The 14,927-nt window shown below is 41.7% G+C and overlaps 1 protein-coding gene across 4 annotated transcripts in view; it reads left to right on the forward strand.

Moving 5' to 3' along the window:
* The first annotated feature begins 2,551 nt into the window (after positions 1-2,551).
* The window catches only part of LOC140351606 (echinoderm microtubule-associated protein-like 6), a 108,832-nt gene continuing 96,456 nt past the window's right edge, over positions 2,552-14,927 (forward strand). For all 4 annotated transcript variants that reach the window (XM_072437498.1, XM_072437501.1, XM_072437499.1 and 1 more), the window contains exon 1: positions 2,552-3,179. In XM_072437498.1, the coding sequence (XP_072293599.1) occupies positions 2,983-3,179 (197 nt within the window). In that variant the 5' untranslated portion in view covers positions 2,552-2,982. The remainder of the gene's footprint in view (positions 3,180-14,927) is intronic.

A 14,927-nucleotide genomic window follows, 5' to 3' on the forward strand; every position in this document is an offset into this window, starting at 1 on the left:
TTCTGAACTGACATCACTCTCGGTTTCCTGTGGCTTGCGTGTGTGTGACTTCAGGACCTTGGACAGCGCTGCTGGGATCTGTAGTCCTGGCCGCAGTCTCAGTCCGCAGTAAAGTCAGCTCGAAACCACAAGTAAACACACATTCCCAGAAGTCTGTGGTGCTGTACGTGCATTTACGTGCTCCAGCGGCGGACGCACGGGTGTTTCCTTCGCGTGCGTCCTCAGCTGGAGTCTACGCGAGCGTTTTACCGTCAAACCGGAAAACGAATCAGCACTTCAAAATAAAGCATCGGCAATATAAGAGGAAAAACAGTTTTTGGAGCCTGAATTTGGCACATGGCTGCTGCACATAGCCCGTGACTGCACAATATTAGTGACAAAAATATAACGCACAGCTCTTGGTGTACGTCCATGTGTTTTTTCGTTTCTAATCAATGATAAATAATAATCATAATCATCATAATAATGATAACATTAAAAAAACTATGCTGCGTTTTTAATGTAATATAATTCCACTCAATGTGAACAGTATTCAGAATGCTGTACTCTGATTGGACCAGGAGATACATTTCAGTAAAGGTATTCAGTATTCTGTAACTAAATACATTTGCAAAGTATTCTTCCCACTGGGTGTAGTAACTACTGGGGTATCATTTTAGATTAGAATAGGCTACAGCATATTACATGGGCTGACCCTGTCAGGGGGCTATTGTGGGCAGAGCCCTCGTTGCTGGGTGTGGGTGGGGTGGGAGTGATGGGTGGCCTGGATGATCAGGCAGGATACGAGCCCCTGCAGTTACTGTGTCTGTTCAGAGAAATGCAGACAGCTGTTGTTTTCAGCAGGAGGCAGCTCTTAGATCCATGTCTCACACACTCGCTCTGTTAACAAGGATTTATGCAGCACGCTTTATTTGGGACTTTGAAATAGACCTTTCCAATGTTTTAGGATTTAGAAAACAAAGAAACCTGAGAAAATGTCTTGAAAATATTTGAATTATAATTTATTATACTTATTTTTCCCCTGTTTTAACGTATAAAACATAGACCCAAGTGATATTTTTTTTGTTACAATACACAATGCTATAATGCAGAGCGCATCTTTTTCACACTGGGTTAACTAGTGCAAACAGCCGTTGTGTCCTTAGGCAAGACACTTCACCCACACTGAGTTTGTGATGTGTCGTGATGTGTATTTTATGAACTGTTCTAATGTAAAGCTAAACTGGTAGGTCACGTAAGAATGAGATGCGTGGTTGTGTGTGTATACAGTGTATTTGGGTTACGACCACATTCCGCGGCTTCTCCGGGACTTTGCTTTCTGCTGCTTTTATGTTGAACCCTGTCTGGCGGAAGTGCTCTCTCTCTACACTCGGTTTCTCTTGGCGCTTGTCAGCCCCCAAAATCGGGCGAGAAACGGCACAGCAGCGTCTCACGGCGGGTCAGCGGCGGTGTCCCTGTCCACAGCCTCTGGTTCTCTGCTTGTCCACCTCCTCTCACCGTGTGTCCGTCTGAAGTGTGTCCGCTGCGTGTGGCGTGGGCCCGGCCCGTGCTGCTGCTGTTGCCGCCGCTGGAGAGGACGTAGACGGGGGAGGATGCTGCTGTCCTCCGCTCGGGAATCAGGACTCCCCTCCGCCGCGTCTCGGTCGGGGATGCTGCTCTCGTCTGACCGCGCAACTTGAATCATCCACCGGGGATTAACAGCGTCTGCTTTCAACGCTCCCCTGTCGCTTTTTGGGTGGGATCACGTTTGAGTTTGTCCCATCTCCCGCGCACCATTCTCACCGTCTTACGCGGTCCTCCAGGTTTTGTGAATGGGACTGCCGTGGACGCGGACGGTGTGAGGAGGAAAACGCCCGGGTTTGCGATGACCACGTCCAGCTCTGAGGTCGAGGATTAGCGAGGGGCAGATTAGAGTCCAGCACGAATCTCCATCACTTTTGTGCTCATTTTGGCCTTTTGCCTCGACCTATTCAATTCTACAAAGAAGTTTAGCTTTACTACCGTGGCCAGACACGAAGAAGCTCTCAGATGTTCAAGGCCTTCATCAACTTTTGGTTCATGGAATATCCTTTCATACAGTTCCAATGAAAAGCCACTCTGGTCATGTGACTCCAATGCCATTATAGTTCTAACAAAACTGAATCATTCCATGCTGTTAGAAATATGACTGAACGTGCATAAATGACCATACTTATCCAGCATTTATGGAAATACAATGCGACACAGACAAATAACTTTGTGGTCCTTTTAGTGGCAATTAACAGATATTACAAAGACGCCGCAAGAGGAAGTAGGAAAGAAAATAGTTATCTTGGCTTGTGGGCCAAACTTGGCCTGCCAAGTGATCTGATCCGGACCAATTTTACAAAAATAACAAATATACTTTCTCTTCTTTAGACCTGGTTTAATTCTGGGTTAGTCCTGGTTCAGACGCAGTTGGTTCTAATTTTTAGCCATGAACTCTGGTTCAGTTTTGTAGAATAATGTTGGTAAAGCCTAATATAGCCATTCTATCATTATTGAAACAGATCTAGTGTTGGAGATATTTTTTAACTTATATTTTATTATTGGACTTTGCTAATCCACAGAGAATGACTACAAAATGACACTTGCAATTGTTAATCATAAAGATAAACGTACAGGCTGAAGACAGGAGGTGATTTGGGCACGTTTGGCCTGATGAATGACTGTGCCACATTTGAGATTAGAGCAACATTAGCCAGTGAAATGACTTTCTTGTGAATCGAAGTGATTATAAAGTGATTTGTGAAAGTCAAAGTCACATGGACAATAGCGCCACTGAGAGGAATTATAGCAACACCTTTTTTTTGGTGGAACAATCCCAAATGACTTCTGAATTATTCTTCACAGAATGGGGAAGCGCAAAGAAGATTCAAGAACTATGTGAGATAAGCAAACACATTTAAAGAAAGAGGACAAACTGGTTGAGTATTGACAGAGGTTGTTGGCAGATGAGTGAGCATGTCGGAGCGCAGTGCCCCGGTCGGCCGCCTCAGACTGGACTGGGTCTATGGATACCGGGGCCACCAGTGCAGGAATAACTTGTACTACACGGCGGCTAAGGAGCTGGTGTACTTCGTGGCCGGAGTGGGCGTGGTCTACAACACCAGAGAGCACAGCCAGAGGTTCTACCTGGGCCACAATGATGACATCATCAGGTAAGATTGCCGACACGCGGGTTAGGGCAAAGACTCAATGTGTTACTCAAAGTTCAAAAAGGGTTGAGAGCGAAGACTATGGAGCTTTGAGGATTATTTTTTTAAGTTCATGTCAAATTTTTGTATAAGCTGTAGGCCCCTATCAGTCACCTGCTGTTTGATTTCACTAAAAGTACTATGTAATAATACCATGGCCCTCTATGGGAGAATTTCTGTGCCCAAAAGTCCACTAATCAAAGTGGAATTCAGACAACGGTGGTGTGTCTTATCCATTTGCTATTATGAGCCCATCGCCAGCAGTGGCTCAACGTGTGCAGGACACTTCACCTTCTAGTATGACTGTGATGTGTGATTGGTGGTGAATGATGATGAATTCTTAATACATTGTGGAGGCTTAGAATGTTCTTATTAACACAACACTCAAGACATGTTCATGCTTAATAGAAATAATATTTAGTGTGTACTCTATGTTGAATATATTGCGAATACTGTTGTCTGTGTCCTAAAACACAGTTTGTCTTAAGCTGTCCAAAGTGGATTAACTGGATACAAACAAAGATTCTTGCTTGACTTTTTCACTGCTGGCTCAATATCGGAGCCTACACGTGAAGTATCATTTTGGAATCATTTCGAACAGCAGATGGTTTCACTTGGATGCACTGTTTCCATAGCGACTACAAATAACCATTGCTTATAATTAGTCAAGTGTGAGACAGAGAGTGAAAGTATGAAATGAGTTGTACTTGTGGAGTGAGCTGCAGTGTAGAAGAGTTCACCCAGGGCCAGAGGGAGACTGTGCTTAATGGGCATTTTGGAGCTGCTAGATTCCGCTCATAATTAGCAAATTGCAAAGGCAGCAGTTATTCAAGCAATAAAATGTCCTCTACAGAGTACTAAATGTCCCTATGTCTCCATGGGGTCTTACTCTGTATAAAACCTTCAACTTTGTGTTGACTAAATTCTTGAGAGGAAATTAGTTTAACGATTTGTGTTTCAGTCTTCGCTCAAGTGTTCCTGGCCCATGATGCATTGAAATGCATTGCAAACTAAATTTAATATTAAAAAGGGTCATACTTGATTTGAACCATGAGTTAAGAACATGACCACGAGGGAAAAATAGGAACCGCAAGTGAAGAACGTGAACCACGAGTGAAGAACATTAACCACGAGTGAAGAACGTCAACCACGAGTGAAGAAAGTCAACCACGAGTGAAGAACGTTAACCACGAGTGAAGAACGTTAACCACGAGTGAAGAACGTTAACCACGAGTGAAGAACGTCAACCACGAGTGAAGAACGTTAACCACGAGTGAAGAACGTCAACCACGAGTGAAGAACGTTAACCACGAGTGAAGAGCGTTAACCACGAGTGAAGAACGTTAACCACGAGTGAAGAACGTTAACCATGAGTCAGGACCGTCAACCACGAGTGAAGAACGTCAACCACGAGTGAAGAACGTTAACCACGAGTGAAGAGCGTTAACCACGAGTGAAGAACGTTAACCACGAGTGAAGAACGTTAACCATGAGTCAGGACCGTCAACCACGAGTGAAGAACGTTAACCACGAGTGAAGAACGTCAACCACGAGTGAAGAACGTCAACCACGAGTGAAGAACGTTAACCACGAGTGAAGAACGTTAACCACGAGTGAAGAACGTTAACCACGAGTGAAGAACGTTAACCATGAGTCAGGACCGTCAACCACGAGTGAAGAACGTTAACCACGATCGAAGAACGTTAACCACGAATGAGGAACGTCAACCACGAGTGAAGAACGTCAACCACGAGTGAAGAGCATCAACAATGAGTGAAGAACGTTAACCACGAGTGAAGAACGTCAACCACGAGTGAAGAACGTCAACCACGAGTGAAGAACGTTAACCACGAGTGAAGAACGTTAACCACGAGTGAAGAACGTCAACCACGAGTGAAGAACGTCAACCACGAGTGAAAAATGTCAACAATGAGTGAAGAACGTTAACCACGAGTGAAGAACGTTAACCACGAGTGAAGAACGTCAACCACGAGTGAAGAACGTTAACCACGAGTGAAGAACGTCAACCACGAGTGAAGAACGTTAACCACGAGTGAAGAACGTCAACCACGAGTGAAGAATGTCAACAATGAGTGAAGAACGTTAACCACGAGTGAAAAACGTTAACCACGAGTGAAGAACGTCAACCACGAGTGAAGAACGTCAACCACGAGTGAAGAACGTCAACCACGAATGAAGAACGTCAACAATGAGTGAAGAACGTTAACCACGAGTGAAAAACGTCAACCACGAGTGAAGAACGTCAACCACGAGTGAAGAACGTTAACCACGAGTGAAGAACGTCAACCACGAGTAAAGAACGTTAACCACGAGTGAAGAACGTTAACCACGAGTGAAGAACGTTAACCACGAGTGAAGAACGTTAACCACGAGTAAAGAACGTCAACCACGAGTAAAGAACGTCAACCACGAGTGAAGAACGTCAACAATGAGTGAAGAACGTTAACCACGAGTGAAGAACGTTAACCACGAGTGAAGAACGTTAACCACGAGTGAAGAACGTCAACCACGAGTGAAGATTGTCAACCACGAGTGAAGAGCGTCAACAATGAGTGAAGAACGTCAACCACGAGTGAAGAGCGTCAACAACGAGTGAAGAACGTTAACCACGAGTGAAAAACGTTAACCACGAGTGAAGAACGTTAACCACGAGTGAAGAACGTCAACCACGAGTGAAAAACGTTAACCACGAGTGAAGAACGTTAACCACGAGTGAAGAGCGTCAACAATGAGTGAAGAACGTTAACCACGAGTGAAAAACGTTAACCACGAGTGAAGAACGTTAACCACGAGTGAAGAACGTTAACCACGAGTGAAGAACGTCAACCACGAGTGAAAAACGTCAACCACGAGTGAAGAACGTCAACCACGAGTGAAAAACATGAACCATAAGTGAAAAACATGAACCATAAGTGAAGAACACCCACCCAACATCAAGAGAAACATCTGTGTGGGATAATCACTGACAGTTTCCACATAGTTCTCATCCAGCTTCAACTCTGATTGGATACAATTGACTTAAGTAAAAGCATATTGTTGTCGTCATTAAACCCCACAGGAGAATGTTTGATTGTAACTTTCTATTTCCATGGAATCATACAGGTGACTTGCCTTTAAAGTTCTCATCCATCAAAATGCCTTTTAAAATGTATATCATTCAGGCTCATTCCCCCCCACAAATATCGGCTTTTACACTACACTGTATGACATAAAAGTTAGTTTCCCAAAGTAGAGGAAATAAATGTCAGGTACAGGCCTTTATAACATTACTTGTGACTTACTCCTACTTACTATTCTTTATCATTAGTATTTTGCCAGGACATAATTAAACTCCCTATAGGTGGTGATTCCTTATTTGCTTTTTAGTGTTTTTAGTGTTTTTACTTTACGCTGCCCTCTCAGTTTTCCAGGATGTCCTGGGTTTGGATTGGTCGTACTAGTCACATTTCCATTCCTAAACGGTCCTGGTAACGCTTCACTCTTTTTTTTTTGCTGCATTCTTTTTTGGATATATCTTTGGTCAGGTGGGTTGCCATTACCATCTGGACTTTGGTTTGGGTCAGTATTTTGTCCCGCTCTTTCCTATAGACCAGCCCGCTGTGGGTTACCCTACCTGGTGTTGAGACTCCGACGGTAGAGTTCCCGTTATCTACATGTCATATGGAGCATTGGCACTGACCCATGGAGAGAGCATGTCTGGACCATAGTGGCCTACGATGAAGGATTGACGCAGCAGGAATGTGGTTCTACCGCTGCATGCTTTACATCAGCTGGAGAAACAGAAGAACAAACCAAAGTATACTGAGTGAATAAGGAGAAACCAGAAAACTGAGAGCACAGATCATCAAAAGAAAGATGGAATTTCTTGGCCACTCCATGAGAGACCACACGTGTCAACTGGTGCAACAATGAAGCTATGAAAGGCCAAGGACTCCAAACTCCAATACTCAGATAATATCAAGAGATGGACTGGAGCAACTTTCACAGACAGCGTGCACACGGCAAGAGAGCGCATGGAAAGGAAGGACAGAATAAAATAGGCTTGTATTGGCAGCCAAGTGTCGGTGGTGGTTTAAATTATTATTTAGTTTACTTGGTTGGGACAGTGCATGGTAATGAATATACATGATGTGCTATAAACACGCTAGACTGTAGCTATGGGCATTGGAGATGGTCAAGTGGGTGAAGTGTCTTGCTCTAGCATTCCAGTGGTCTCCCATCCAAGTACTAACAAGGCCTATCCCATCTTAACTTCAGAGCTATGACGAGACCAGGCATATGACAATGATGGTACTAGTGGTGACTTGAACCATGTTGTAATTGTTTTCCCATATCATTTTCCCACTCTCGATTGTATGAAGTGAGTGGTCCATGTTTGAGTAATCCTGTATTCTTCTACATTCAAGCATTGCTTTGAAATGTTCTGTTTTCACTGACCCCGATACACGCCCACTGCACTGTTTTCACTGACCCCGATACACGCCCACTGCACTTCACTGCACTTTTTTTAATTGTATTTCTGTTTCTGTAATTTCTTTGTGATTTGAATGCATTTTTCCTGCTGTGTGAAGCACTTTGAATTGCCTTGTGTATGAAATGTGCTCTACAAATAAACTTGCCTTGCCTTGCCTTGCCTACTTCGTTCTCCAATTGTAATTTATTATACGATTTGGCAGCGTCACAGCTATTTTGACACAACTGAATAAAACCTGCTCTCCATCATAATCTGCTGCTCTCCATAATCTGGGCGGTCAGCATGGTAAACAGAGCAGGATGTTGCCATGAAATTTGCTGTAAAAGACAGGTGGAAATCAGCACTGTAGATTGGAACCAGAAGTCGGTGGAGTTGTTTCTTTTATTAAGTTGTTTTAGATCAATATTGCAATTTAAAATGTCAAAGTTGAAGATTCACAAAGGCGATTTCACATCTTGTCTTCACCTGTTTCTTTTTTATCATTGAAAAGCTTTTCCATCTCTCCTCTCTCCCACGTAGTTGATCTCTCTTTGAGTTTAAAGCTGCTCATTGCTATCTCAGGCCATCTCTGCCTCGCTACAGTTATGGAATATTGATATTGTATTAAGAACAGATGATTGCCTCTTTTATCCCTTAGCCTAGCCGCACTGTTCACTGAATCAAATCAGATTAGGCCAGTACATGACACCAGGGTTTATCAGAGAAATTACACTTTTGTTTGGTGTTGGTGCCCAAAATGAGAGCATATGTTTTTTTGTTGATAAATTAATAAAACACAGGAGCGGTGCACAGTGGAGGGATTTGTAGCGGTGATGAGGACAAATGAGAGCAAGTGGAGGAGGCCAGGATTCACACACACCTGCGCACACACGTACCAATCAGAGATTACACTTCAGTGACGTACCTACTGTCCACATTTCATTATTCATTCATTCATTAATTTGTCCGTTGTGCGTGCGTTGTCCCACATTCACTCCCACAAACACTCTCACTTTCATACACTAGCATACATGGACACTGGAGGAAATGTCTTGCCCAAGGACACAATGAACTTATGCGCCATTGTTGTGTCGACCACACAGCCTCATACTATGCTGAACCTGTGTGGGAATCTTGGATGGTTGCAGGTTCTGCCCTAACTGAGCATGTGCAGAGGAGAAGTGAAGTAACAGCAGCGCAAAGTTTCAACATCTTTTAGAGCCAATTCTTTGTTTGTAGCTAAGGCTCTGTTCATGTTTCTAATGATTAGAGGATAATGAGAAATACAGGCATCCTGAAGTGAGCCTATTTAGTCCATTCAGTGTAAATTACTGATATGGGAGTTTTGTCTGTAGGATAGGTATTCACCCTTAATGTTGACTATAAAATTCACTTTTATATGTTTTTGTTTTTTTTTCACTTTTGCGTGGAAATGTTATCCACAAAATATTAATGACCACCCCGAGTCTGCTTGCCCATCCATAAAAGTCACCACACGCTACTGGTATGCACTACTGCCCCACTGTGGCACCTGGTATTCCAACTGTCTGCCATCCAATAACTAACCACAAGACTAAGAAGATCGGGCATTGAAAACCTGTTGGGAAGAAGGGGCAACAGAAACCTGAAAATCAATTATAAATGATGTTGCCCGGTGGTTGATTGGTTAAGACACAGCCTATGCCAGGCTCCTAGTGCAGCCGGCTGCAGTGTCGTGAGTTCAAATCCCCCATTTCACACCATCTTTCCTGTTTAATACAACCTGAGGGCCAAAATACACACAAAAACACCTTGGCCTCGAATGTACGTTGGATGCACATTTGCTGGTCAGTTTATTTTTCAGACGCCTTTTCACTCTCCTCAAAATGCACTCTATTTCTCCTCATTGATTTCATGTCTTCACATTGGTTTGGGTATTTTTGCTTTTTGTATTTCTGCCCAAATAAATGGGAGTGTCAATTCAAGAATGATCAGTGAGCAAATATTAATATTTTAGTTTAGATATATCCCAGGAATGGTTGATCATTTTCTTTGTGCAAGAGCCAATTGTCTTATCAATAATCCCTGCAATGTTCAGACAATGAAGAAGGCCCATCTGTGCCCACATGCTGTTTGTCCATCCTGCTGAATTGTTCTACATATTCTTCATTTATGTTTGCAGCAGTAGACTTAACAGTAATAAACAGTTTGTTCCCCAGTCAGCCTGGGCGAGTTTGATGTATTGTACTCTTTATTACGCGTGGCACAGTAGATATCCTCTTACTCTGCACCAGCTTGTGGAGGGCTCATAATGAACCCTCCGGTGCGTCACTCTGAAGCCATAGCTCAAGGTAAACTCATTAAAGTAGACAGAATCTGCTACAGTACAGGGCTGCTAGGGTAAACACCTGAAACCAATATTCTTGGTTTCAGGTGAAACTCATAGTGTAAACAAAACCAAAACCAGGACAGGCTATTATCAGGAGGTAGGCGGGGCTTACTCAGAGTAGGTAAGTATCTGAATTGTCAGACTAGATCTACATATTTAGAATGACTCTTGGATGCGAGTGGAAATGTCTTGTTTTCTAAAACAGTGTCCAGATGACTACAACTGAAGCTTTTTCTACAATTATCACATATATTACTATTATTATTTAGGGCTGAAAAAGGTAAATCAATTAATTGCAACTAATATAGTAATCAAATGATACACAGACAATACAGTAAACCCCAAAATGACACAAATGTGTTTTTTTAATATACAAATATATATTTTGTATAATTATATCTGGTTTGGTAAATATCTTATATTCACTGGCCTTTTGCTATCCAAACAACTAATTGATTAATCATAAGAAATTAACATCAGATTAATCAATTACCAAAATAATCTTTAGTCGTATTTTATTATTTTTATTCTGTACTCTTTGGAAATACCAGATTTTTTGTGAGAAAAAAGTAGGGATGATCCAATATGATTTTTCTTTAGCTGATATAGATATCAGATATTTTTCTTGATGCTAGAGGTGGAATATATAGAAAAAGTATATTTTCACAATTGTTTGTTTTGAGATTTGCAAAACTAGAATGTCGATATATATATAATCTATAATCAAAACTATTTAAAATTCCTTCAAAAGAAGTTAATTCAAATGAACATATATGTTTAGTATAATCTCCCAAACAATGGTGATATTTCTATATTCAAATGATTAGTTTTATGGTGCATCAGAGCTGGCACAATGAACAATAATAATGAACAATAATAATGTTTATCTCAATAAAATGGGTAGACAATAATCGTTCGTTGAACATTTTGTATAAGTGAGATAAAGAGATACTCATTCCTCCAATATATTACCCATCCCTAAAAAAATAAGTAAGGTTCCTTTGGGTTCTCTCAGGTTCCCTTTGGAAATAACGGATTATATTTTCTTTACTGTAAAATCAATTTACCAGCCAAGACATTCATCCATCCATTTTCTACCGCTTGTTCCCTTTCGGGGTCGCGGGTGACTGGAGCCTATCCCAGTGACTTCGGGCCTTGGACAGCGGCCAACTTGTCGCAGGGCCAACACAGAGACATAGACATTACAGACAGTTCACGCTCACATTCATTCACTAGGGCCAATTTAGAGTCACCAATTTTACCTAACACATGCATGTCTTTGGACGGTGGGAGGAAGCCGGAGAACCCGGAGAGAACCCACAGTAACACGGGGAGGACATGCAGACTCCACCCAGAGAGATCATGTGATGTTGGTCTAGTCCGGGAATTGAACCCATGATCTCCTTCTTGGGAGGCAAGAGCGCTAACCGCCTTTGCCACCGTGCACCAGCCAAGACAGACAAATAAAAAAACATGTTATTGTAAGTGTCAGGGAATTAGACATACACCAATGCTATTCCTTAACACACAGAGAACATAATTCAACTTAGAATATGAAACAACACAGAAATATCAGACTTTTGTGTGGCATGCATGGGAGAAACCGCCGGACTGGGTCATGCAGGCTGTTGTAAGCAGCCTGGCGACCCTCCTTCGTCTCACAACGTTTTTTCTCATGCAGGTTGGTTTTATTAGAAATCATGAAATAGGCGGGTCACATTCTCATTGGTCAGCTTCACATCAAGGCACTTGTCTTTTACAACAGCTGGTATTTTTCCTAGAGATAAAGCCTTGGGTAAACATTACCCAAACTCCCCTGAGCTGTTGCACCCCCTCCCTAGGGTAAACATTCTTTGCTCCATCTTTACGACACCTTCACAGACAAATGCAGTTTGTCATACATGCTGTTTTTCTCTTAGACTAATGATGCAGATAATATACAAATATCGTCATATCACTATTATGCAGATAAAATACATCACAGAAATATAATCATATATTTACATTTTATCACAGTAAGGGTTATTTCATTGCAATTACTTCACCCACCTCTGCAGGGTCTAACAGCACAAGTTTGTGGTTGCTGCACTGCAGTCTTCTTCCACACCCACGACATGAAGCTCACCAGAACTCTCCCTTCTCTCCTCTCTCTCTCCCTTCTCTCTCTGCCAAACTCTGCCATCCAAATGTCTTCCTCTTGTGGCTTTTTTCCATGTAGTTATTCATATAATGGTCTGGTAGTCTCCCGCTGCCTCTCTGCTGCTCACAGTTCAGACGTGCACAGAGAGATAGAGCTGGTCCTATTTGGTGTGTAATCATTCTTTATCAATGTAAAAGCCTGATATTATTTTTGAGAATGGACAACTTAAGAATAGTCCTCGCACAGCTTTCACTTCCCATCCCAAAACATGTAACATTACCGTGTTAGACTTTTCTGTTTGCGTTGGATAACATTTTTTATTATTAGAAGCAGACAGTGTACAGTGGTTTGATTTTGTCTTAAAGTAACCACAAAAGTGCAGACATATTTTGTAAGAAGCTCTTTTTGCAGCTTTCTTATGTATTTATATGTTTTTCATTATATATGCCATATTTTATCTTTGATTTTTGCTTATCTCAGTTGTTGTTTGTACAGTATATCTCTGTCCTCTATATAAACCAGAGCAACAAGAGGGTGGTAAAGTGTAGTTGATCATTAATGGAATATTTGGATTTGAAGGGTAACCTTACAAATGAGAAGGGGAGTTCATCTAGCAAGACAGTTCATCCAGGCAGATGAAGAGCTGTTCAGCCAGGCAGTTGAGGGGCATCTGGATCTACAGGTCAGCATCAGCAGTATCAGAAACTAGTAAAAGAAAAACATGTGAACTAAAATATTTAATATTGTTTATAGGAAAAGTAGGATGAAGCGCAAGATAGTGTTAAATATGCCATACTCCCCCAGCATAGTTGCTCCAAAGGCAGTGTAGCTGGGAAACTGTATTTTGTTTCTAACTGGCCAGTCCATAAGTTATTTCAAAGAGAAACGTTTAAAGACTGTGTCAGACTATTTAACATGGACAGGAGCTGAACGCTCTACCTCCTACTGTTTAGGGTTAAGAAGCAGATAATTAAGTCATCCAGTTTTTTTTTTCTTCACACAATCACTAAGTCTGTCTACTTAATTGGGCTGATTGCATTTCATTGAGAAATACAGCTGTATTGCTTTCTGATAATGTTACCTAACGGCAGTATAAAAAGGAGTAAACAGAATTGGACCGAGTACTGAACCCTGTGGCACACCGCACGCTACTTTAGAACAAGGGGAGGAGCTCTGGTTTACATGAACAAACTGATACCTATCCGATAATTAGGATTTAAAGCAGATGAAGGCTGTCCCTGTCAACACAACAGAATGTTGTGGTCGATGGTGTCAAACGCTGCACTCTGGACAAATTAAGGACAAATTTCCCTACAGGGACAATGAAGTACTTTCAAGGAACAGTTATGCATACATGTTGGTGGTTTTTGTCTATATTACACATTTGATTTTGCTGCATATATTTTTTTTGTAATGCGACCCTCTTGACTAAACTTCCTCTTGACTTCCTTCCTAGCTATATGAAGTAAAATCTCTGAGCAATGGAAGCGGCTGAATTATCCTGAATGAATGCTCTGGTAATTGTAGGATCCATATTGATGCATTAAACCCAGAGTTTTGTGAAAGAGAAAGAGGAGTAGACTGGACTCTTTCTGAAGCCGGCCTCCCGGGGCTAGTTCTTTTATGTCTCTGTACGCGCAGCACATCAGCTTTCTGCTCAATACATACAATTATGACCGGCAGCTGAAAGTAGCTCACATTTTCAGCTCACGTCTCTTCTGTTCAGCCTGTTTCACTACTACAGCCCATTTTTATCCAAAGGCTCAAGTGGTGGTTGCAACAAAGGCTTGCCTCTCTATATTCATTCATAAAACCATAGGATTTCTCAGCTCTTGTTAACTAGAACTCTTACAAATCAATAAAAATATCATTTTATAATGTAGTGCACTTTTTCATTATGCTTGTAGTCATTTAGTCAGCGATTATTTTTTCAATCCGTTGACTAGTTAAACAATTCTTAGTATTTGCCAGTCAGCAATGTGCACGGTCAAGCTTTATTTTTCCCAGCTTTTGTTGGACATTTTAGACATTCAGGGATCCAAACCTCCACAGGGACTCCATAGACCAAATATTTCCCTTCAGTGTCCTCTGGATTATCTCTCTGCAATTACGACTCTCCAGTTCATCCACTTGATCAGTCAGGACACATGCTGTGCATCCAGAATGTATTCACTTTTTCCACATTTTGTTATGTTACAGCCTTATTCCAAAAAGGATTAAGTCCTGAAAATTCTTTAATAAACAATATCCCATAATGACAACTTCAAAGAAAATTTTTGAATTCTTTGCAAATGTAAAAAAAACTGTACATAAGAATTCACAGCGTTTACCATGACAGAGGAGAACCTTCCAGAAGAACAACCATCTCTCCAACAATCTACCAATCAGGCCTGTATGGTAGAGTGACCAAACAGAAGCCACTCCTCAGTAAAAAGGCACCTGAAGGACTCTCAGACCATGTGAAACAAACACCTCTGGTCTGATGAAACAAAGATTGAACACTTTGGGCTTAAATAGCAAGTGTCATGTCTGGAGGAAACTGGCTAGTCCCATCCCTACAGTGAAGCATGGTGGTGGCAGCATCATACTGTGGGGATGTTTTCCAGGTGCAGGAACTGGGATCAGCAGAAAAATGAATGCAGCAGTGTATAGAGACATCCTTAATGAAAACCTGGTCCAGCGCACTCTGTGTCTATTTGTTGGTCTTGGATAAAATAAAAAATAATTTCC

This window comes from Eucyclogobius newberryi, unplaced genomic scaffold (genome assembly GCF_026437365.1).
Source record: "Eucyclogobius newberryi isolate DKJ021-1_F unplaced genomic scaffold, fEucNew1.0.hap1 SCAF_8, whole genome shotgun sequence".
Classification (NCBI taxonomy): domain Eukaryota; kingdom Metazoa; phylum Chordata; class Actinopteri; order Gobiiformes; family Gobiidae; genus Eucyclogobius; species Eucyclogobius newberryi.